Source organism: Amphibalanus amphitrite, unplaced genomic scaffold (assembly GCF_019059575.1).
Source record: "Amphibalanus amphitrite isolate SeventyFive unplaced genomic scaffold, NRLGWU_Aamphi_draft 000076F_arrow, whole genome shotgun sequence".
Taxonomy (NCBI): Eukaryota; Metazoa; Arthropoda; class Thecostraca; order Balanomorpha; family Balanidae; genus Amphibalanus; species Amphibalanus amphitrite.
Genome location: NW_024881572.1, coordinates 895,620 through 921,494, shown reverse-complemented (window position 1 = coordinate 921,494; position 25,875 = coordinate 895,620). Strand labels below are relative to the sequence as shown.

At 54.7% G+C, this 25,875-nt stretch overlaps 1 protein-coding gene across 1 annotated transcript; it reads right to left on the bottom strand.

Moving 5' to 3' along the window:
• Window positions 1-101: 101 nt before the first annotated feature.
• On the bottom strand, window positions 102-24,889 carry LOC122379339 (protein SMG8-like). Its single transcript, XM_043361471.1, has 19 exons — window positions 24,768-24,889; window positions 22,375-22,454; window positions 21,884-22,028; window positions 21,439-21,561; window positions 20,716-20,867; window positions 20,152-20,391; window positions 19,674-19,798; window positions 11,682-11,872; window positions 11,394-11,480; window positions 10,844-10,984; window positions 4,511-4,716; window positions 3,806-3,896; window positions 3,375-3,481; window positions 2,837-2,940; window positions 2,326-2,406; window positions 1,810-1,979; window positions 1,435-1,516; window positions 1,013-1,193; window positions 102-637 (listed from the first exon to the last, which is right to left on the bottom strand). Exons 2-19 carry the CDS (start codon window positions 22,422-22,424, stop codon window positions 328-330), a joined length of 2,586 nt encoding a protein of 861 aa, XP_043217406.1. The 5' UTR covers window positions 22,425-22,454; window positions 24,768-24,889; the 3' UTR covers window positions 102-327.
• Window positions 24,890-25,875: the final 986 nt, after the last annotated feature.

The window sequence follows — 25,875 nt, the reverse complement described above, 5'->3', positions numbered from 1 at the left end:
GTTATTGGCTGCACAGCCAGCCTCGCGACTGTGATCGTCAACGATCGTAATCCGAAACGGTGATGCGAACTTGGAATCGGTAGTCATCGTGACACTTTGTGGCAAGCCTGATTGAACTGTATTAGCATCTCACATTTTGTTTCACATACGATTACGACGTTTTCAGTGACACTGTCTTGACTCTGACATAGCTGATTCTGCATTTCCTTCAGAACCATGATTGCCCCTGATCTTTACGCCTGCGTTTCTCACTCACCGACATCTCCACTCCCTCCCCTGATACCCAAAGCTGTTCCCCTCCCCTCCGACAGCACCCCGGCCCCTCCCTCACAGCACATCATCGCGTATTACCACGCCGAACATGTCTTTGAGGAGCCGGCCGCGGCCGGCGGGCGGCACCTCCTGCCGGGGTGGCGCCGCCGTCGGGCCGCCGCACTCCCGGTACAGGTAGGGCAGCCGGAGCAGCCAGTAGGCGGCCGGGCTGAGCTCCAGCGCGCCGCGCTCACCACCCGGCACGAACACGGCGCCGTCCGGCGGCTGCGGCTGCACGCGTGGCTCCAGAGTCACCCGCACAGCCGACTTAGGCGTCACCACGTGCAGCCGCATCAACTGGCTGACGAACGGCTTCAGCTTCTTACTGCGGACGGGGGGGGGGGGGGTACAGGTCAGACATAAAGAGCGGGAGCGAGGAAAAACAGGGAGGGACGGCTACATGGGGGCTTCGGGTTGCTTTCCGTGGAAAAGTTTCCGACGATGAATTAAAACCAAATCGAAAAATTGAGACTCGCATTAGCGATAGCTGGTATTCCTATACTTTCATACAACAGACTTATTATTCAATCAAATCAGATGAACCTTCACTGTAAAAGCAGCTGGTGTGCTATACTAAGCATTTTTGCGTCATTTTATCCTTTACAATATCAACGAATCCCTCAACAATCCCACCCTATCTATATACGGCCTTGACCAGCCCGCTCGGCCCTGCCTCCACCGTCTGACCCCGCGGCCTGACCTGCAGGGGCAGTTGAAGTAGAGCGGCATATCGCTGGTGGCCACCGTGGCGGCGCTGTCCTTCACCTGCGCCGCCGCCGCCACCTTCATCACGCGGTCCGGAGCCGACAGCATGAACCGGTGCCCGCGCGGACACTCGTACTCGAAACCGATGAATATCTTGGCGTAGATGTCGTACGTCTCTGTCGGTGGCAGCGGGCGGGGTGTGATTATTGGCATGAAAAAGTGACTGCACAGGGTACGGACTACGAAACAAACGAGCAGTCGTTTGAAAACATGCATTCAATAAACGACAGCTGTCTCAAATGGCACTCGTTTTAGCTGAAACAAACTACGGAAGGTATCAAAAATATGATCGTTAGAATGTGGACCGTATACCGGTTTAGACCTTTGGGAGTGGGCGCTGGCGGTGCCAATGCCTACCTTTCTTCTTGATGTAGCCCTTTCTGGTATCCAGCTTCTCTGTCTTCATCCTAAGCTCCCACGGCAGTAGGTAGTTGGAGCCCTGTGGCCAACAGAAGCCTGGTTAGATCATACTCAATCTATGAAAGCGAATATTATCAGGAAATCATACGAATGAGAAATCAATGCGTCTGCAACAAGCTAAGATACCGTGTCCAATTGACCCAAAAACTGGTAAGCTGATTGTGTCCTACACATACTCGCATGTAGCTGATTGTACCCTACACATACTCCCATGTCTCATCTTTGCGCAAGCTCAATAATTCCCGCGATAAGTCCCATCCTATCCACCCCCACCCTCTCCGGTCTCTTCCGCCTCCACCGTCGTCGCATCACCTGCAGAAATCCCTGCAGTCCGGCGGCGTGTGAGTACAGTGACGACTGTCCCAGGCAGACCAGGCTGAAGCTGGGGTACTCGGGCAGCAGGTGCCGCGGCGTGGTCGTCGTCACCATGCCGTCCAGGTACTCCTCAGTGGACGGCAGCACCTCCGGCGCGCGACGGCTCTCTGGGGGTGACAGGGAGACGGGACGGCCGTTACAGAGAGCGACGGAAAAGCAATGTAATGCAAAAAGGCATATGGATAAGAAATTCGTTCAGTGAGGAAATGTTACCTGCAGGACGTGTGTCCATACGATTACCTCTGCTATGAAAGAATACCTGACGAAGCCTGACTGTTAGCAGTAGGAAGCGTTGATCACAGCTTGGACTCAGTCCAGGTCCTCCCATGCTACCTATCGTGCACCCTGCTGGGTGACGGCTCCCCCCGGCCTCCCTGGTAACACGTCTGCCGATCACCCTGATGACCAGCTCCTCCTCCCCGCCCCCCGGCTTACCACGTCTCCCTGGCTCACCCTGTTTGACGGTGACGGAGATGTCGGAGGGACTGCTGGTGGGACCGCCGCTCCGCTCAGCCTCGTCCGCCTCGCCCTGACCTGGAACAGGCGGACACCAGTCACCGGGCGGCAGCGGGTCGGACAGACACCAGTCACCGGGCGGCAGCGGGTCGGACAGACACCAGTCACCGGGCGGCAGCGGGTCACGGGGTAGGTCAGACTGCTCCGGTAAACGGCAGGTCAGCGACCGTGGATAATGGAAGGAGAGAGGTCCGAGAGATGACCGTCACGGCTTTGAGATAGCAACACTGACGGAGCGGTACACTACCTCACATGGCGCCGCCAAGAACGCTGTATCTCATGAAAAATCGTCTCTCTTTCGAGTAGTTCGTTGGATCGTCAATTCGTCCCAAGCAAGCAATGAAAATATGTTTTCAAATAATGATTGCACCTGAGAGCGGTCTATTCTGTCACTGCGGACCGCTAGCGACTGCCCCTATCCAGAGTAGGAATCGGCGCGAGTACGTACTGAGTCCGAGTCCGAAGGTGGGAGAGATGGTGGCATTGTCCGGGTCGGGCGCGGTCCGCTCGGCCACCTCCGAGCCGCCGTCAGCCGCCGAGACCACCGCCGCCCTGCGGGGACAGGTCAGGTCAGGTCAGGTCAGTGAGTCACACTCACCACCGCCACCCTGCGGGGATATGGTCAGGTCAGTCAGTGAGACACACCACCGCCGCTCTGCGGGTACAGGTCAGGTCAGTCAGTGAGACACACCACCGCCGCCCTGGGGGGGGGGGCAGGTCAGGTCAGGTCAGTGAGTCACACTCACCACCGCCGCTCTGGGGGGACAGGTCAGGTCAGTCAGTGAGACACACCACCGCCGCCCTGGGGGGACAGGTCAGGTCGGAGTCAGGCCAGGTCAGAGAGCCATGCTCACCACTGTTTTCCTATGGGAACAGGTCAGATCAGACCAACGTAGGGTCAGACCAACAGAATGACTCACATACACACTGACAAACAGACATACATACAGTAAAAGGAGAGTGTGTATGGAGATCGGGCTATTCACCTGGCTTTGTTGGCACCCGGCCGGAACACGGGAAACTCGTGCTGCTGCAGGCCGCCGCAGCACGACTCGGCCAGCGCCGCGTAAAACTCGTAGTTAGCCCGCCGCACCTGTGGGCAGGAGACGGGGGCGGGTGGTGAGCGGGCGGGGGAGCAGGAGAGCGAGGGGTGGGCGATCACCGGGAGAATGAGCATGAATTCAGAGTTTTTACAAGCGGGTTAAGCACACGGAAACTAGCAAATGGGTAAAATATTCAGCACGTCGACGAACAAGGCAAGTGTTGACAATACCTTAAGCTGTTGGCCCTCATTTTTATCAACACTCGGTTAGCATAGCACCGCGAGTGTAAGGCCGGAAGCTGGCCGTGAACAGTCGTCCCGTCCTTCCCTTCCCCGCCTGGCTACGCGCAGGATCAGTTGTTCAGGAGCACTGACCGTGAAGGGGTCGTCGCGCTGCCGCTGCCGCCGGCCGCAGTTGCACGTGGACAAGTACCGCACGCCCGAGCAGTGGTCCATCTCCGGCCGTCTGAAGCGGGAGACAGCACGCAGTAATGCCGGTGGTGGAACAGACAACACACAGAGGACGGTCACATCAGGCATATTAAGTCGTCTTCTCGGGATAAAATTGAATTCGTAGACTAGACCGCAGCCCACACCAGCCTAGACGCAACTGAGGTTGTCGCTGCATATTGCATACACTTTCGTCTTGAATTAAGCCGTGCCATGTCGCTACTTAACATATGACAATGACAACACACAAACATGCAGGTGAGTGTAGTGTGTCAGTCAGTATCGGTGCCTTACAGGCATTTGCTAGTTCCATTGTCTGGTTGGTGTCAGTCTCGGTGTCGTTGTCAGTGTGTGTCAGTGTCAGTCTCAGCGTCAGTACCATCTCAGTGTCAGTGTCCCACCTGTGCTCGAGGTCGTCCTCGTCCTCCGGCTGGCCGGGCAGCCGGTGTCAGTATGTGTCAGTGTCGGATGTGTCAGTGTCAGTGTCCCACCTGTGCTCGAGGTCGTCCTCGTCCTGCGGCTGTCAGTATGTGTCAGTGTCAGCATGTGTCAGTGTCAGTATGTGTCAGTGTCAGTATGTGTCAGTGTCAGTATGTGTCAGTGTCGGATGTGTCAGTGTCAGCGGCCCACCTGTGCTCCAGATCGTCCTCGTCCTCCGGCTGGCCGGGCAGCCGGTGCACCGGGTTAATGCACGGGTTACCGGTGAGACTGAGCGCCTCGCAGATCTGCCGGCCCTGCCGCCACAGCCGGCCACACTCCTCCTCCAGGCGCGCCAGGTACTGGGCGCAGCACGGGCCGCGCGCGTGCGACCGGAATACCGCCATGGCGCTCAGCAGCTGCGGGGGAGGGAAGCGGTCAGTGTGGACACGGGGCTGGGTCAGTGCGGAGACGGGGCTGGGCCAGTACTGGTCACGGTATTGGGTCAGTACAGGACACGGTATTGGGTCAGTACAGGACACGGTATTGGGTCAGTACGGACACGGGGCTGGGTTAGTACAGAGACGGGGCTGGGTCAGTACTGGTCACAGTACCGGTACAGTATGATACGGAGACGGAACTAGGTCAGTGCGAGGCACGGTTCTGGGTCGGCACAGAGACGGTACCGGGGACAAAGCACTAATCGCTCTTTGTCAGCGGGGGTTTGTCGACTGGGGTCCCATTGGGCCTGATATGGTGACTCAGCCATGAGACGACAACCTATTGTTGACGCAGTCGTCATGCTGCACAGTGCAGTCTGCATGACAAAGTGAAAAGTCACAAATTTATTTGAAATATTGAATCTGCCATGTTTATGTACTTTATTAGCCTAGTTCGAGGATGCAATGTAGATGTTTCCAATTTGGCAATATCAATGCAGCTGGTTTATTCTTGTCCCAAACACGATTCCACGATCCGATTGCGACAAGCTAGCAACAGCAGAGCCTTGCCAAACAAGTGCGCGAATGCTTGAACCAATGCATATATTTGTGGTATCTGTTTACAGCCTAAGCGTCGTCATATACATCGACATAACATCCACATTTTCATCTCGAAAACACGAGCACGACAGCTGTCAAAGTTCGAAGCATCAGCTCCGAGACAGCGAAAAGGCATCAGACTGACTGCTACCTACTGTGGCCTGACAGATGGTTAGCAGGCCGGCTGGCCTCGAGAACAAGCAAACTAGCGAGTAAAAACCTCGGCTACCGGCATGTTTAGAGAGACGGGGGAATGAGGGCAGGGAACCGTAAAAAGGAGCCGGGAAGTGGCAAGTTAGGAAGAGACAAAGAAAAGACATAGATCCAGGGAATGGGAGAAGGGAAAGGAGAGGACAGGAGAGTAGTATTGGACGTACGAATGTGACGTAACAGAACAGAATATTGTAGTGATGAGGGCGAGGGAGAGTGGAACACCCGTCACGAAGGGTTGTCACGACTGACGACAGATTAAGTTAGTTCGTGACAAGCGGCGATGGTGGTGACGAATGGTTTCAGCTGCCGAGACAACCAGCAGCCTGGCGCCCAGCGGCCGACCATTCCAATCCTCAGAAGCCATAACAGTGTGGTGGTGCAGGAATATGAACCTATTCGCAGCAGCCTTTAGAGCGGCAGTGCAGAGATATGCACCAGAGCGCAGCAGGACGCACCGTGGCGGCCTATCGTCACGCCATAGGTGCGCGTTACAACGTTCACGCACTCCGATAGCACACCCACCCACCGATAACACGCCCGCCGATCGGACGCCCATTTATCGGCGGCCCATGCCCGCGTGTTTGTCCAGCTCGTAGAGAGCAAACAGCCCGCTGGTCTGCGGCCAGTTTCACCTTGGCGGTACTCCAGGGAGGCATTACGTAACGTCCCAGGGTATTACGCAGCACCACTGCCGTCCGCTGTGAACACATCCCACACGACCGCTCATGACTTCATGGCGATGGCTACCGTCTTCCGTACGTACGGGCTGCCCTGCAGCTGCGACAGCATGAAGTTGGCCACGTTGGCGCGCGGGATCGACATGGCGACGCCCGGCTCCGACACGAACATGCCGCCCTCCTCCTGGACCGGCGTCTGGTCGAGCAGGGTGCGGTTGGACAGGCCGCCCGGCCGCACACCGTCCAGTCCAGGTCACCGGCCTCAGACTCCAGGTACTGCTCCATCTCCCGCATGTTCATCAGCACCCGCTTGATGAGCGGGATCAGGATCCAGTTGACGAGGAAGCCGCCGTTGCTGCCCGACACGATGTCTGTGTAGAAGGACGTCATCACCACCAGTCTTTTGACGCCGCTGGCTCGCATGGCCGCCACGGCAGCCTTCATCGACTCGGTGTAGCCGGTCACTGGGTTATCCGAGCGAGAGAAGCCCAGCGCCGAGAGGACCGCGTCGTGGCCCCTGAACGCCTCCGTCAGCTCCTCCACCGAGAAGATGCTGGCCTTGACGACGCTGAGGTTGTCGTGCTTCTGCTGCAGCTTGTCGGGGTTGCGGACTACGGCGGTGACGCTGTGGCCCTGCCCCAGCGCCAGTGAGACGAGGTGCTGGCCCGTCTGGCCGGTGGCTCCCAGCACGGCGAGCTTCATGGTAGCAGAACCCTCGGTACAGCCGGTCACAGCCCTCTCCTCGCTGCGGTGCAGCTCAGCAGCTCAGCTCAGCAGCTAGCGTCACAGGTCACCTCTCCGGGGCGGAGCCGCCGATACCACACCGCCGACCGACCGCCCAAGCGACCGCCGTCAACAATGGCAGCCGACGGGCTAGGCAGGGCCTTGGCTCCGCCCATTGCCAGTACTGACATCTGGCGGACACAGGGCGCAGCTCCAGGCTTACGTCAGCTGACGAGCGATATTAGAGATGCAAGTTTTTAAGACCACATTTAGAAATGTTGAAAACTAATAAAAGACGTCAAATAGCTTTTTTCAGGTAAATTCCATCAAATGTTCTGTTCCAGTTTTCACACAACTAGCAATCATCTGCATAGCCTGCAGCTCGAACGAATCAGCGATTTATGCGGCCGCTGGATGGCGCTGGTGTGAGCGGCCCGAGACGTCTCTCTGCGCCCCTGCCACCGGCGCCGACCCACAGTGGACTGGCTGAGGGAGGTGGACGGAGAGCGGTGGACGGGCGGCTGCAGGACAGTGTGGTGCCCGTGACTGGACCACATTCAGTAACCTCTCCAAGTGGACAGAGCAGGCCGCGGTCGAGCGTCACTGTGATCGATCGTTCCTCCGTAATAGTTATACTGTGAGTCAGCCAGTGTTGTGGACAGAGACGAGCGCCAGCGAAGGCCAGTCAGGAAGGCAGTTGGTTGGTGTTGCAGGCATCCCTCTGCTGTCACCGTGACGAGTCACTGACACCTTACGAGCCGCGACCATGAAGGTTGGCGTACTGGGCGCCACAGGCCGCACCGGTCAGCTGGTTATCGCCGAGGCCCTGAAGAGGGGCCACAGCGTCACTGCCATCGCCAGAAACCCTGATAAGCTGAAACAGAAGCACGACAACCTCAGCGTCGTCAAGGCCAGCATCTTCTCGGTGGAGGAGCTGACGGAGGCGTTCAGGGGCCATGACGCGGTGGTGTCCGCGCTGGGGTTCAGCCGTAACCCGCCAGTGACCGGCTACACCGAGTCGATGAAGGCTGCCGTGGCGGCGATGCGAGCCAGCAGCGTGAAGAGACTGGTGGTGCTGACAGCATTCTATACGGACGTCACCGCCGCGCAGGGGCACGGCTTCTTCCTCAACCTGTTCGTCAAGTTCCTGAAGCACCTGCTGACCAACATGCGGGAGATGGAGCAGTACCTGGAGTCTGAGGCGGGTGACCTGGACTGGACGGTGGTGCGGCCGGGCGGACTCAACAGCCGCGCCGTCCGCGACCAGACCCTGGTGCAGCGCGAGGCAGCGATGGCCATCAGCGGCGCCGGCATGGCCTCCTACATCCCGCGCGCCAACGTCGCCCGCTTCATGGTGGAGCAGCTGGAGGACGACCGCTACGTCAGGAAGGCGGTCGCCATCGCCGTCAACTCGTGAGGCCGGACGCCCAGCAGCGAGCTGATGGAGCTTGGTTTGTTTTGTTTTGTTTTGTTTTTTTCGCTTGCAATAGTTGATTAGGTTTGCATGAATACCATACACCGTTCCTTAGGTAATTCTAGCCATCGCATCCATTATTCAGCAGATTTGAAAATGGTAATTCATGCTGGAGAACGCAGGTGACTCGGAGTCCCAATCTGCTCCCTGTACCATGACTCAGCGGTACAGAGCTACGGAAGCGTGACAGGCACCTTCAGCTCGTGAATGGAAAAACTCCAGAATCACGAGCACTCAAGCAGATAGCATGTGAGCAAGCAGATAGGGTGTGATGGTGGCCTATTGAAGACCTGTCGGTGGTCCATTTGTGACCTGCCAATAATTCGTTAACGATTCAGCGGTGACCCATCCGTGGTGTCCTGCTCTTGATGACCGGATCTCGGGTCTGCCACCAGAATCACGATCATACATCCACGCACTGTGACGTGTCTGACCGATGACGATTCCGTCGAGTCACGACCCCGCGCGCTATCGTCCCGGCGAGCGGTGATGCGAGATAGGCCGCGTGCTCGGCTCGCCGCCGACCCTGCACCACGTCGGCCCTATCGGAGGGTGGCAGAGCGCAGAACAGGGGGTGTGAGGTGAACCACGCTGCTACACTCGTTGGCAGCCGACTACATTTGACGATCCCGACTGTAATTACCCGCAGCCAGATTATCGACTCCTGCCACAATGGCAGACCAGTCGATTGGGTGGGGAGCGAGCCCATGGAAGTCAACGGTTAACGTTTTAAGCGGGTCCAGAGCCGAGCTTTATAATGAGATGTTTCCATTGATAGATCATAGATGCGTAGTTTGAAGCGTGTTCGATGTCGAGTTTTAGGCTCTACCTAAATTGTCTATGCACGAAACATTGACACGAAGTTAGTGTTCATGTCATTCGCACCTCTCATTGAATTCCAAGGGGGTGGCGCTCCTATTTCTGTACCGTTAAGTATGTATCGAACGGGCAGACAATTACTGAACATTCCAGTCCCCGGACCTGTAATGTCGATACATCCAACAGAGATGACATCGGCATTGGTCGCTCGGTGCGTCTGAAGTCACACTTATTTCACCACTTACTATCCGTCCATGGCGTGCCTATCCGGCCTGCTGTTGTGTTTGTGTTGTGGTTGACGTGATATCGGCATCGAGTTGCTGTACTGTGCCAATAAAGCGATTTTGTATCGTACGCTGCTTTTTCAGCAAAGGCCGAAAACACGGAGATGATATGCACGGGGATTCGCGTAGTCTTGGCACGACGATTTGCATGCGCCTTATCCAGCCTCAAGACATATGAATCGTCCTTTTCAGAATTCACGAACAAATCAACAAAATCCATCAACAAAATAACGACTATTGTATAAATAGTACTATCAGCATATCAAAAGCGATCAGTAATGATATAATACACGGCGGCGCTCGCCGTTGCCGACGGCGCACACCGCCGCTTTGCCCGCATGGAGACTACGTTACCAAAGTCCGGTCATACCTGAGCAGCACGCCGTGTAGGTGGAAACATCTTATCAACAAATGGAGTGGACCCATCGGTCGAAACACCCTATCCGGCCCACAGCCGGTCCTGGGTTCATTACAGATCAGACCGAGCCGGATCCTACAACATCGACGGCCTCCTGGAGCGCGCAGTCTGCCAGTGGGCCAGATCTGACATTATTGTCCTCATATGATTGCCATCGTTCCCCGGCCCGGCTCCGCTCTGTGGGCGCGCGGTCAATAGGACGGATACGGAGGGCGGAGGGGAGGGGGGCAGCCACGACGGGCGGGAAGTGGTACCGTCCGCTATGGAGCGGAACGGCCGCCAGTGTAACACACTATTGTCGATATTGATCGTTAGTGGCCAGCTGCTATGATAAACATAGATTAGATATGTTCTCTCTAGCCTTCTAGCCCGCAACGCACGCTTATCAATGCCCATGTGTGTAATGTGGCACGGGATTTTTTTACAAAAGCTCTGCATCACGGTATTTTAACGAAGGTTCACCCGAGTGGCGTACATTATTTGTTCAATTCCTCTATAGCACAACATTTACGCAAAGTCCCGTAAACGGTGCGCGACTTCCATCACATCGTCTAGGTTTAGGAATTCCGACATTATAACTACAAGGCAAAAATGTTAGCAATAAGCGCTTGATTTTATCAATGATGCAGCTACATCCGCATGTTTGTCAAAGGATAGCAATGCACCGGGGATCAATTATGGCATCTCACGCACTACAAATACTCAAACAGGTACTAGTGCAGCTTGAAACGTGGATATATAAAGCAAGTAAACGCATCAGCATGACTGAAGGCATAAAAGCCGCGAAATGCTGAATCTTAGACCTTGTGCGGTTGCATACCGACGCACACTAGGTGGCGTCCCGTCTGCCCTCTGCAGGCCATTCTCTGGGTACACACAGCGTCGGCGGCGGACCCACCTTTCTGTTGTGGAAGTCGAGGGAGTACCGGGCCGGCAGCCCCTCCTGGTAGGCGGAGACGGCCATCGGCAGCACCTTGGCACAGCGCGCCTCCGAGAAACGCGTGTCCGAGTCGAGCGCCGAGCGCAGGCTGGCCAGCGGCTGACGGCAAGGGGAGGACAGACGGTCACGGCAGGGGCACGGTCACAACAGAGCACGGTCAAAGGAGCAGGGAAGGTCAGCGCTCAGGAGGGCGGGGCAGGTGACTGAGGAGGACGGGTTAGATGGTAGCTGGAGTCAGGGTCAGAGTTGACTTTAGACCGAGACTGAAATCAGGTGCTTCAGTAGAACAGGAGATTTAAAAAAAAAAAAATGTTGGAACATTATGGAGACCAGAAATCCGCATAACTGAGGATGAGCTGTGAAAAATTAATGGAATGTCAGAGACACAATATCATGCTACAACTCTACGCACATATTGCATCAACTGTAACGTGACGTTTGAAAGTCACGTGTGCCTGCCGAGTCACATCTGCACGCGCCACGCGGTGAAGTCGACTTCTGCACGCACCTTGCTGAAGGCCGAGCCGGCCGGCGTGGCGACCAGCTCGTCGTAGAGCTTGCTGCAGGCGGCGAACCACAGGTTGGCCGGCGGCAGCTGCGGCAAGGAAGCAGGGTCACTGGTCAGGCCCTCTGGCCCTCCCCTGGAGCTCAAAACAGCGGTGAGTGGGACGACACTACGCGATCCATCGCGTCCCTGCAAAGATAACGCTGAAAAATCGCTTGTGAGCTAAAGGTAAGCCTCGCCAATCCTTTACAATATGTCAGTGCCTAATTCCCCAGCTGGCCCGGTACGCACGTCGAAGTTGGGCGAGGCCAGGTGTTTGCCGACGTTGTCGTCGAAGCCGCGTCCCCTGGCGGTGCTCAGGTGGCGGCTGACCAGCGTTGCGAAAGAGGGCGACACCGCCGCCGGCTGGCCGACCGCGGACGCCGGCTGGGTGGGCCACAGGGCGCTGACGGCGTCCGGCGGCGGGCTGGTGCCGCGCTCGTCTGGGGGGGAGGGGGCCCTGTGTCAGAAAGGAAAGTCGGACACACCGTCCGGGCCGGTCAATGGAAGGCCGCAGACACGGGCGTATGCACAGGTGTCAGGTGTGCGCCCGCCGCCCACTTGCGCAAGCCGAAACGCTGAAAATGTCTGGTCCGTAAAATCGGTTCTACATAAAACGGGAGGTGCACTGTACCTGAAGGTAAGAAGGATCGTAAAAAGTTAGTTGTTTGTAGTAAGACTTCCTGAAGCGAGTGTCTGTGATTGGAATGAAGTCCTTTTGCGTTTTTCAAAAACCCTTTGGTGGTTCAAAGGCCGGTAGAGAAAAAGTGTTGCCACTTACCCTTCAAAACAAAATATGGCAACAGCTACAGTATTGATGTCGAGACAAACTTGCGCTTCCTTGCGACATTTACAACGACTGGATGACGTAAAAATGACGTCACAAAACATTTAAGCCTGCGCTAATCTGTCTTTCACAAAGCATACGTCAAATGCGAAAAGGCTCACGGACACGGACAAGTCACGCCACCGGATCGGGAGAAACGCCGGTTGGCTGAGAAAACCGGTTACCGTGTCTTCCGGGAGTGTCTCTGGCGTGGGAGCGAGCCTCCAGCCGGCTTCACGTTCACTTCCAGGCAGTGCCGGCCACCAGAAGCGGTTAAAGAAACAGGTAATACATGGCACAGCTTTTTTGTGCGCTATGTGATCACAATCACCCCTGCCAGCTTGAGCTGCCACGTGATGTGATAGTGGTCAGTCACATTTCCACTGCTTCAATCAAATATTAGTAAGATTTAATGTTTCTGCACATTTGCAACACGTAGGTACCTACCTAATGTCAAAGCGAGGGAAACACTACCAGCAGGTCTATGCTACCAGCTGGATCAGTGTATTTTCATTCAGTTAAATCAATACCCAAGTATCTACCTAAATGTGGGAGAGGTGGCCTGAGTATTTGATTCCAGGCTGTACTGGGGCATTATGAGATTGTTGCCAGTCGTACCTCTTTTCAAGTAGGCTTCCAACAAAAGGTTGTAAAAATTGGGGCAGAGGAAGGGGTATCGGTAAGGCAGACGTAGCATGAGCGGCACATGCTGGAGGAAGATGACCAGATCTGCTGCCATTGTGAACTTGCAGCATAATGAATTACCAATGTATGTTTTTTTGTGATGTGATGACACTCATTTTATCTCAATTAATTCACATGTAAACTTGTGAAATGCTAGGGGTTGAAGAAAGACAGGCATTATGGATTATCTACCCATATAAAGCCACAGCCACAATTGTTCATGGACCTAGAACTTTGCTTCAATTCTGATAAGCTTGCATCAATTTATCATGATGAATTGTAAACCAATGCTATTTTACAACTGTAGCTTTATGGTACTTTTTAGGAATTCTGGCTATTTGCTGAATGACATCAAAACAATAAGGGACATGTAGGTGAAGTTACCAAAACTAATGAGTCATTTGCCACATCTATGACACCAACACTGCAAGATGCTCTATTTTCAACAAACAATGTTTTCCAGGAATATATCAGAAAGCAGTTACCATGCAGGTGCATGCCCTTCTATTATTGTTCCATCTACAACACCATGAGCAGCAGCACAGTGGGCTTTGATAGGATATCTCATAAATAGCCCTGACCGTACCAATTTTAAGTTTTTGAAGTAACATGAATTAAAAAAAAAAGGTGTGGGTTTGCATCATACTGGGAATACCACTAGAATCTTATAATTTACTTTTCACCTTTCAGAATCAAATCTATGCCAATTACACAGCCTGCCTATGCCAGTTTGGTGAATAGCAAAATAGTATGTGCATTAGTGATCACTGATCAGCGACCACACGTATGGTTAACATTAAGGTATACCACAGGTATGGTTAACATCAATCAACTGGAACTTTTGTTGTTCAAATTTTGTGAAGGATTGTTTACATCATCCCTACATGCTGCGTGCTTTATATTGCAGCCACTCTAATTCGGACCACTGTCTGCAGCGAGCGTCGCGCGTGGCTGGTTTTTGTTCTCCCTGCCCCCTCCGGCGTGGCGCGGAGGGAGCCGCTGTGACAGACGGCACGGGGCGGAGTCCACCCACCCCGCGAGGCCGTGCGCCCGCACCCGATACAGACGAGTATAAGCCTCCCCGCCGACGGCCCCGGCCCAGTGAAGTGCGCCGGTCGTCAGCGCGAGGTGAGCGTGGCCTCAGCCGACCCACCGCCGCCCCGTACCAGTACTGTAGTGTGTGTGTGTGTGCGACAGACTGCCGCACCGGAGGTAAAGTATAGGTGGCTGGGGCTTGGCACCTGCGTGCGCCAGCACAGACAACGGGGACTATCTCACACACCGTACAATCTGTTATGAATCTGCCCTGAAAATATTTGGTGATAACTTCACAACCTGTTGAAATTATTTGGTAAGATTTACGATGCAAACCTTATGACAGAAATGCGGATTATCAGCTAAGCAAAAACAAATTTAATTCGTAAATTCAATATGGGTTGCGACTACCGGGTCAAACAGTCAAATGATGGGCGCAGTAGTATTGTCTATCGACACATTGCCAAAGATTGACCGAGCCATATCACCTGACACGTAACTGTCCAGTTTGACGGAATTCATAGCCCAGCGGCGCAGTTAACATTCCACCGCTACATACACCGCTGTACTTTGCTGAAGCCGGGCACGCCCCAAATCAATAGCCGAGTCAGCCGCGCGCCGAGGCGTTCAACCAGGCCAGGCGGGGCCACAAATCTGTTTGTCTACCAAAAGGGCAACAGGGCTGTCGATAATCGGTCTATCGCAATCAATGCTACTCGTTCTTTTTCAAATAGGGCGGATGGGGCATAACGTTGATCATGGCGATGATGGGAAAGGGACGGCGTTTCTTGTCCGTTGTGGAACGCTGGTGGGCCATACGTTTTCCGCTCCTCATGCAGAGTTGGTGTCGTCGCTCGTTGGCGGCCGGTAACAGGCTCACTGTAGCGGGCCGATAGGAAAAATGGAGACCGTGGATGGTGTCAGAAACCGGTTCTGAACATGGCAGCACCCAGCGGTAGTCGGTCCATGCCGCTATAATCGGGCTCCTTTTACCTAGGGCGCCTTATACAGAGTCTGGTAAGAGTATAAGCTTTCGTATTATCTTCACTTCCAGAGGCATAAACTACGATGTGAGACCATGAAGGAGACCAAGACTATAAAGTAACTTATCATTTTTATAAGCGAGTGCAAGACGCAGCATTAGTAGGTACGCTTTCTTTTTGCATTTAAATCCAAATCATATTATGCAACTTCACATCGCTTAGGGGCATCATCATCACGCCATCGAACCTTTGGAGTTTGAACCTGGGTCGACAGTGGCGAGACGACCGCTTTTTACACTGTTTTTTACGCCCCCACTTCACTCCTGGCGTATGGACGCGGCGCGACGGATCGTAAATGGCCATTGTTATCGGTGCGTGAGATTCCATTAGCACGTGACGGGACTGTCGCCGACCGGACGGATAGGCGCTGCTCTTCCCCCGACAACACACAACACTCGATATTGCCCTCCGAGGGTGTGTGGATTAGTCTGGGTGGTAATGAAAATGAAGATCAAACTTATGCCATTTCTGCTATCGCAATACATTTTGATTTCGTATCATTAAAAAGTACATTGTTTCTAACTATTACGACTTACACAAAACATATCCTAAAGCGTTAGTGCAAATGGAAGCAAGCAATGACTTCCAACTCGACTGAGTCATCCCTAAGCCCGTACTACTCACTATTCGCCCGAGAGCGGTACCAGCGGGACATTGTGTGCTATTGATAGCGATCCATTTCGGGCCCGGCGGACGCCAAGTCTCCGCGGGAGGCGCCTCTTCAGGCTGACAGGGCGTGCCGTCACCGCCAGTCGAGAGGTGTCAAGTGGCGCGCCCGCGGACGTGCCATCTATTATAGACGGCATGTTGCACCGATTACCGTCATTGAGACCGACATTATCGCGGGTTTCAAGGCTATAGATAGATAGGTACTCAAGTGCGCTACATATGCTAAGCTATAAGGAAACTACACATCGCCTTAAACCCTGATAACCCTGTGAAAGGCGGCTGGAAAATGTCTGCTATAAAGCGTGCTCTGCGGAATCGCGAACAACGCAGAGGTTGTTTGGTCAGCGAGCTGAAGGTCGCTGCGTATTTATGGTGTTAATTGCGCAGTCGTTTGGCGGCCGATGTGACCGATGAGTTAAACAGACAGCATTGTGTATGCAAAGTTGGACACATGTGTACCCAGGACCCGGTAACCCGTGAGGCACAGACTGTGCAGAGATTCAGAGGGTAGAGTGTATGTGACAAGGGTGTGGACTGTGGAGTGGAGTTCGAAAGCCGTGCATTGCAGCACTGAGCGCACATTATTTGGTGCCGACTCCATAATGTCATGCCAAACAGTTGTCTGAGTGTAGTGAAAACTGTCACCTCAGCCGGCTCGGATTCCCGAGTCGACATTTCTGTGATAGCCGGCACTCATCCTTATCGTTCAAATACGTCCAAATATTTGTGTGACATCGCACGTCCATATGTTTGCGTCTCGGTGAAATCCAACGTCTCGACTGACTCGACCCTTTCTTTCTGCGCAGATAGGAACCGCTCTCCCCTCCGCGGCCGCCTGCCGACAGACAACAAAACTCGAAGTCGCATTTCCGACCACCAGATGGCAGACTACCTGGAGGTGGGCGGCGCCGTGGCGCTGACGGCGGCCGCCGGCGCCGCCGCCGCCTACTACCTGCTCTCGGAGCCGGCGCCGGTGCAGCCGCCGGTGCCACTGGACGACCAGAGCGCGGCGGCCTCCTCCGGCTCCGAGCAGGCGCGCACCTCGCGCCAGCCACTGGATAAGTACCGCGACGGCGGCGAGTTCGTCCGCTTCCTGGACCCGGCCTGTCGCACGCTGCACGAGGTACCGCGCCGCGGCCTCAAGCTCTCCGGCGACGGCAACTGCCTCGGCTGGCGCGCCGACGCCGCCGCGCCCTACCAGTGGCTCAGCTACGGCGACTTTGTGCGGCGCGCGCGCGACTTTGGCAGCGGCCTGGTGGGCGGCGGCCTGTCCCCAGGCCAGTCGACCCTGGTGGGCATCTACGCCCAGAACCGGCCGGAGTGGGTGATCGCCGAGTACGGCTGCTACGCGTACAGCATCATCACCGTGGCGCTGTACGACACGCTCGGCCCCGAGGCGTGCTCCTACATCGTGGCGCACGGCAACATCTCCACCGTGGTGGTGGACTCGGACGCGCGCGCGCTCAGTCTGCTGGAGCAGCGGCCCGAGGCGCTGCAGCACATCATCCACATGGGCGAGCTGAGCCCGGAGACGGCGCGCCGTGTGCGCGAGGCCGGCCTGCGCGTCAGCAGTTTCGCCGAGGTGGAGTCGCGCGGCGCGCTGATGGCGGTCAAGGAGATCCCGCCGCGGCCGCAGGACGTGGCCACCATCAGCTACACGTCCGGCACCACCGGAGACCCCAAGGGCGTGATGCTGACCCACGAGAACGTGGTGGCCAACGTGTCTGCCGTGCTGCTGCACCTGGACACCCAGACGCTGCGCAGCGACGACGTGATGCTCAGCTTCCTGCCGCTGTCACACACGTTCGAGCGCGTCTGTCAGGTGGGCATGTATATGGTGGGCGGCGCCATCGGCTTCTACCGGGGCGACATCCGCGGCCTGATGGACGACCTGAAGGCACTGCGGCCCACCTGTATCCCGGCCGTGCCGCGCATCTTCAACCGGATCCACGACAAGACGCTGGCCACGGCCGGCCAGAGCCGCGTCAAGTCGGCGCTGCTGCGCTGTGCGCTGGCCGCCAAGGAACGGCAGCTGGCGCGCGGCGTGGTCTCGTCCGACACCGTCTGGGACAAGTACATCCTGGCGCCGGTGCGCGCCGGGTTCGGCGGCCGACTGCGCGTGGTGGTGGTGGGCTCCGCGCCCATGGCGCCGGCCGTGCTCACTTTCATGCGCGCCGCGCTCGGCTGTCTGATCGTGGAGGGCTACGGGCAGACCGAGTGCGTGTGTCCGTGCACGCTGACGATGCCGGGCGACCACACGGTCGGCCACGTCGGGCCGCCGCTCTCCTCGTGCGCCATCAAGCTGGCCGACGTGCCCGACATGGGCTACTCGGCGGCCGACGGGCGCGGCGAGGTGTGCGTGCGCGGCGCGCAGGTCTTCAAGGGTTACTACCGGGCGCCCGAGCTGACGGACGAGGCGCTCGATGAGGACGGCTGGCTACACACGGGAGACATCGGCCAGTGGCTGCCCAACGGCACCCTGCGCATCATCGACCGCAAAAAGAATATCTTTAAACTGTCACAGGGCGAGTACGTGGCCCCCGAGCGGCTCGAGAACATCTTCATGCGCTCGCCGCTGGTAGGTCAGATATTCGTGGACGGCGACAGCCTCAAGTCGTGTCTGGTGGCCGTGGTGGTGCCGGACTCGGACTCTGTGAAAGCGTGGCGGCGCCGCGAGGGCGTGCCCGACGTGCCGCTGGCGCAGCTGTGCGCCGAGCCGCCGCTCAAGGCGGCCGTGATGGCCGAGCTGGGCCGGCTGGCCGCGCAGACCGGCCTCAAGGGCTTCGAGAAGATCAAGGACGTGTACCTGTCGCCGGAGCCGCTCAGCACCGAGAACGGCCTGCTGACGCCCACGCTGAAGGCCAAGCGGCCGCAGATCCGGCGCCACTTCCAGGCGCAGATCGCCGACATGTACTCGCGGCTGGAGTGAGCGGCCGACTCCGTCCGACCGCGCACCGACCCGGCTCGAGCGCCAACTGCCCCAGCAGTGCAGGTTCCGCCTCGCCCGGCGCAGCGCCGCACGACTCGTCTTTACTTGGGTCGCGGGTCCCTCGAATTGCATCTCTAGTCACATAGACGCGGTTCTGCGGGTACTTCATGCTCAGCGGCATGGCTGCAAGCGCTATCGGTAGCATATTTATTTGGTGGCTGCGATTTTTACGTCTTGAATTTTGTTCAGATTTGCATCTCAGCTTAGAACAAACGACCCTTGGGGTCACAAATGGGCATAATGGACTCCAGGAATGGTATATTCCATATTTGTTTTTAAGCATGGATACGTTGGTTGGCCGAGCGCCGAGCAGAACTCCTTCGATTAGTACTTAATCGTGCTCGGGTAGTTCCCGGCCTGCCTCGCTAGTCGTCATGTGATGCACCAAATACTGTAGCGCGGTTAGGGTAATAAAGGTCTTCATACTGATCGCCTTCTGTGTTTGGTCGCCTGCTGGTGCTATCTGATCTGATGGTACCTGAAGATTTGTGACTTGGAAAGGCTGCGCTTGCTCCTCCCGTCTTCCGCACACGGTCTTGGCGAGGGGCACTCGGCGTCAACGCAAAAAAAAAAAACTTAGCCTATTCGACACCGGGCTACCTGAGCCATCGAGTCTGTGCACGAGCCAGATATTACTCATTCGAGAAGCACAGCTGGTGTAGGAGTCTGTTCCGACTCACCCTATGAGCACAATTTGAGGACTCACGCGATGAGCAGTTAACGCGGGAGTCCGCACTAACACACCCGAGAGGCACAGTTGGTGCACGGTTCGGCCCTGACTCACCCGATAAGCCCACTTTGTGTCAGACTTACCCGACAGGCACAGTTTGCGCAGGTGTCCGTCCTGACACCCAAAAGGCACAGTTTGTGCAGGAGTCGGACCTGACTCACCCGAGAGGCACAGTTTGTGCAGGAGTCGGACCTGACTCACCCGAGAGGCACAGTTTGTGCAGACTCACCGGAGAGGCGAAGTTTCTGCAGAGGTCCGTACGACTCACCCGATAAGCAGAGTTTGTGCAGGAGTCGGACCTGGGCCAGCAGCGGGTCAGAGTCGCCCGGCGGCCGGCCGCCCTCCACAAACACGAACGGCTGGTTGCCGGGGAGCGCAAACAGCGACTGGACACTGCCGGAGGAACGGAACGGTCAGGGTGGCAGCGACAAACAACAGCGACTGGCTACTGTTGGAGGGATGGGAGAGAGAGAGAGGGTGGTCAAGGGCGCCCGGCGGTTGGCTCTGGGCAGCGTGAGAACGGACGATATATAACAGTAACAGTGCACACATACACAACAGCATGGCGGGAACAATCAGTTTTGCAGGCAGTTTAGGAAGTGACTCTTCCATTTTCCAACAAGGCATTCCTAAAGCAGATGCCAGTCCTTGCAAAGGGCTACTATCAAGAGGCCAAGCACCTGCTCACATTTTGTCTGTAGAGTCCCGCTGCGATTCGCCCCTTCTCTCTCTCGACTCGCTCTCACCTGGCGTTGGTGATGAGTCGCACCTTCCTGAGCAGCCGGTAGATCTGGTCCTCGAGGCTGTGCTGCAGCTGCTCGGTGGCCGGCCGGCCGGAGCGCGGACGGTGGCGCGCCACCGCCGGCGGCACGCTGCCAAAGTGGAACAGCACGCGCGGCGGGCATGGCCGGCCGTGGTTCACCCAGCCCGACGGCAGGCCGGCCACCGAGCGCAGCGTGTCGCTCACCGGACGCAGCAGGCGCTGACTGAATGGTGGGCAGACCGGGTGTCAGGGGGGGGGGGGGGGGGTTCGGACGGAGCTACGGAATGGATGGTTCAGTCTTTGGCGCGCAAAAAAACATCGCCCAGCCTGACGTGTGACATCTGTATCGGCTAGAATCAAACTAGTCATGTGGTTCAACATACCACGGCCCCGAAATGTCTGTCCTCTCCCACATCCACCACATTTTATCTCACAAACACGCATGGCCCCGGTCGTAACACCGCCCCTTTCCCGCCACCGCCACCCAGCGGGCACCCCCACCGGCCGATACGGCTCGACGGTCATTGTCAGCCTCCCGAAAACTCACCGGCACGCGTCTATGGCCAGGAATAGAGGGATGTAGCTGAGGTCGAACACGTGATTGGGGTGGTGGAGCACCACCAGGTGGGAGACGGAGAACAGCAGCAGAAGGGCCCGGGCCGCCGAGTAGCGCAGCTCCGACCACACCGTCAGTAGGCCCTGTTAGAGAGAGAGAGAGAGAGCAAACCGTCAGCGGATCATACAGGACAGAACCCACGTCAGCACTGCAGCCCCTGTCAGACAGACCATACCATCAACATCCTAGTCAACAGAGCACGCCGTCAGCAAACCCTATTTAACAGACCACACTGTCAGGTGTCAGCACTCAGCAGACCCTGCGAAATAGACCATAAAATCAGCAGACCCTGTCAGACCAGAGACCACACCATCAGTGAACACTATCCTACAGACCATGACATCAGCACGAGGATACCTGACCGGACAGGCCACGCCTCATAAGTGAGAGAATCACATCGTAACTACATACCCTTTTTCCATGTTGCAAATCATGACACTGACAATCATTAGAATGCATACTTTTGGGGCAGTGCATGGAAACAATGTAAAAAATGGTGGAGTAAAAACTGATACCACTCAATAACCTCTAAGAGGCGCTGTGGAGGCAAATATCCACTTATCTAACCAGCGATGCACCGCCGCTCCCTGTCCCGGCAGCACAGCGAGGGGCAGTCGGGGAGTCGGGGACCACTGGTCGGCGCGGCTGACTCACGCTCTCGTCGATGGTCTCCCTCATGTCCCGGCAGAGTCGGCAGAGCGCGGCCGTGTCCAGCGAGGAGCGCAGGTGCAGGTACACCACATTCTCGGCGGCGCAGTAGAACCCCTCGACACGCGTCTGGCGGACACCGGCGTGGTCAGTGAGGGCCGGAAACGACGGCGCATATGGCACGAGATCCACTGCGTCTAGGAAACTAAAAGGTGTGGTTAATGTACACAGGAAACATAGAGGCAAGGCATACTTGTAAAAGCTGTTGGCTTTCTGTCTGGGCTGGAGCTCTGAGCTATCTTGGCATTGTCTATTTCATCAAACTGCTTTAGCATAAACTGAATAGATTTAAGATAAAATTTGATGAAATCTGATGATAATGTCTTTTCCAGGACCAGATCAGACTGTTAACATCAGCTAATGCTTCACTAAGACAAGCTGTTTGTATTACCTGCTGTTCACCCAGGTCTTGGTCAGGCTGGGGGCCAAAGCTGGAGTGACTAAGAAGGTCTCGGAAGGCATGGCCCTTGCCACTACCAGCGAGGTCGGCACTCTTTCCAATTAATGCCACCACCACCGCCTTTTCTGTTGGCCACCTGTAACACAAGGGCAGCCCCAATCAGTAGACAGCAGCTAGTCAATGGATATGACCAGTCAATGCAACTTAGCAGTTAGCACTAACTGAGCAGTTTATTGCAGCTAGACTCAAAAGGTACCAGACAGCTTAGTTCACAACCAGTTATCGCATACCAGGCATGATTAGTCAACAATTACTTTTTTCGTTAGTTTTCTTACAATTACTTTTCTCATAGCATTTAAAGAACTGCTTCTCTTTTGTCCTGAGTTACAGCAGCATTTATGGACCATTGAAATGTTGGATGAATGATGCAAATATTCAATGCAAACATGGTACACCTGCAAACTAGGTTACATGTGCCTTACCTCTCATTTTCTCCACCAGGAAATAAGAAATGAAAGCTCTTTGATTTCATTGTTGGCCTTCAATGAAGCATCAAAGATGCCTGTAGATCAGATGGATATCAATTGATTGTTAGCAATTGACAATTGCATAGCAGTTCAGCCTTGAAGTAATGGTTGATGATAATAGGTAGGTAGGCAGGTATCTAACAACTGAATCAAAATGACATTTTATACATTAGGTATGAAAACTTGGCTTGCAAATGCTTCGAGTACCTTGACCTACTGGTTTTCAGAGGAGAAGCATTCAGCCATTTTTAAAGTCATGCAGTTGCAGTAACAAAAATCGTCAGGATTCTTTATAGGTACCTGCGTAGTATCTACTAACATTAATAAACAAATTCAAGAAGCATGCGAAGCATGCAATGCATTGCAATTTGCATATACCAAACGCCTTCAATGAAAACAAACGTGAAACAAACATAAACAAATTCGCGTTAAAATTGAAACAGCTGCGCAAGATAAACTTCCTTAGAATGTTTCCATATCGAATGCTTCCAAATAACAAGTAAAGAAATTCCTCCCCGGACAGAATCGAACCCAAAAGCCGTTTGGATTTCAGTATATTGTTTTTGTAGGAGGTAGTGCGAATGTCACTGAACTCTATAATGGCGAATGTCCATCATAAATATAAAGCTGTCACGTGTCAAATAGCGCCAAAAGGTGAGAAAAGGTACATGACCTTGAACGACCTTGAACTTTAGATGCTCATCCTGAGAAAATTATGGGACGGCGTTAAGTACAAATTAGTTTTTTGGGATCAGCGCTTATGTTTACATCAACTCAGGAGTTTTTGAAAAATTTGGAGAGGTCCGATTTTTCCAGTAAGGGTTACGGTCCAGAATATGTTAGCAGTAATACAAATGTGAATATTTTGAGAACCACTTGACGGCGTGAAATAAAAACATGATTTTCGCAATCAGGAGCTCAAAATCTATAAGCTGTGCAATTTTGAGCCAAATCTGAGGGGTCCGCGAATGTGCACGCGAATCTGAATGTGAATATAATGCAACTTTATGCACGTAAAAGCCAAAAGGCCCATGTCGTCCCCTATCTCCGCGCGTGTCCACTAACACGAATGACGTCACGCATGTGGGCGGAGCTATGGGCGGAGCCTAACGCACGCGGCAGTCCAAGCCGCCATATTTGAATTTATATTTTAATAGAATCTTGCCGATATTTTGGGTGAAGTCAATTTATATGGATAGCTTGGTGACAGTTTAGCTATACGAATAATAATAATTTATTATGGATGTGCGTATATTCAGCTTGGAATTGCAATTAAAGTTCCGCACCGCATAGATTCGAACTCGGGACCTTTGGAATACTGCGCGGGCACGCTAACCACTACACTACCGCGACCGCGCGGCGGCCGGCGGCAGGGAGGCTGCGGAGACATGGGGGGACATTTTACGCTTTTGTGAAAAAAGCAAAAGATTTAGCGAAAAACACGTAATAGATAACTTGCAGAAAATTGTCTGCTCTTTCAGACAAGATACTTAGGTTTGATATATCTTGTGCAGACTTCATTCTACAGTGCTTCGAAAATCGCTCATTTACATGGGGATTGAACGGGGCTTCGAGACTTGACTCCAAATGACGTCACGAGCTGACGTCACGAAAAGGTAGAATCGCCGGACGACCCTACCTGGTATATAGGGCCTTGCCAAAAGGTTCGTATTGTTTGGCCACGTTTGGCGCTACTTATCTATACACCAGTGAAAATGAAAGATCAAGTAGCAGTGACTTTCTTCCCAATACCTGACCCTAGCCTGTTTCGGCAGAGGGCACCTAGCCACCGGCTAACGGGCCACTCCTGTTCCTACCGCACGAGAGCATGTCCCTATCCTAGCCGGCTAGGAGCATTCAGCACTGCATAGGCGGCGGAACGGGGGGATGGGGCACCGCCGGGCACCGTGCCCCCCTTGATTTTCCATTTCAACATTAGCCCATGGACGTTGCATGGAAAGGAAAGGGATCAAAAGTCGGCAGTGCCCCCCCCCCCTTTAATTCAAGGTGTTCCGCCGCTACTCATGCCTAGGAGCTTCCATTCCCTACTCATGTCATGCAGAACGTATACTCAACGTCTAGCTCGGAATGGAGGCTAGAAGCCAGAGGGATGAGGATTGGCCATGGAGAAGCTTTTGTCCGTCCTGACGATGAATAAGAATTCAGAAACATCAAAGGACTGGGGAGCAGCTCCCCGACCCCTCCCCCTGGCCCCTTCTTCTCGCATTTTCGACATTTAGGTATATACAATTAGGTACCGTTTACCCCGCGGCCTCAACCGCTCCCCATGTCGGACTCGGAAATGAAGTCAATCGAACATCTCATACCGATAAAGGTTTTGAATTTACCTGCTGATGGTGCAGGGCAGAGACGGGCTGCAGGCTCACGCAGCTGGCCAGGCCACTGCCAGGCAGTTCAAGTTGGACTTTGGGCTGGCTCAGCAGGACACTATGGGCCTGTCTTCGCCACCTGGCGGCCAGACCGAGAACTGTCACAGGTCGGTCGGCCTCACCGCCATCTAGGCAGTCAAGCACAGGATCTCGTCTTTGTCACTAGGTGGCGGTAGCGTACATACCAAATTTACTGGATTATGGTTCTCGAGCCCTGCGGCCATTATTTACGTTGCTTTTGCCTGTGAGAAAGTGGAGTAAATAACGCGACGTGCAGATCGCTTGAAGAAAGGCTTAAGCATTCAAAGAGTGCAATTTATTTCAAAAGAATCCTTTGTTACGTGGGAGACAAATATATTTGGCCAGAACCGTATATAATACGGTTTACAAACATGCGGGATTTCACCGGCGTGCTCCAAAGCGGTACTTTCGGGTTTACGGGGCCACGTGCCCCATCTCAGCCTGGGGAAAGTCCCCGCACACGGGGCCGAGAGGGCCGCGGGTTCAGCCCGGTGAGCCGGCAGCAATTACTGCTCCGGCGGTGAGCTGTTGGTAGTTGTGTGGTCAAAGTTCTGTACCAAACAGAATGGGGCTTACTCTCGGAGCGTGCCACTCGTTTTGTGTCCGATCCCGTTCACATGATTAGCCTTCGTGTTTTCCGACAACATCGAAGCGCTTATCCTTCAATTCGCTCGTTATTAGCCTGCGCCCCGTAGGGCCCGTTCGCCGGACCCTGCCACCCGTAGAAGGGCGGGGGTCCCCCCCCCCCCCAGATCTCGGAAACCTGCGGAACGGTTTTCACAATTCAAACGGCGACGGGCACGGCGTTTGATAGCCCCTGCCCCACCGAGGAACTTTCTTGTGACCAAACTTCTGTGACTATGTAGTTGGAGCCGATAACGTCACAGGGTCCAAGGTCGCATTTCTGACCGTTTACACGGGCCTTCTAAAAAATGATCAACTTATAACATCGAGTAAACAGCATGTTATCGAAAATCATCGACAGAAATATTTCCCCAATGCAAATTTTGTTGAATGAGACCACCGATAGACCAGGGTCACAGAG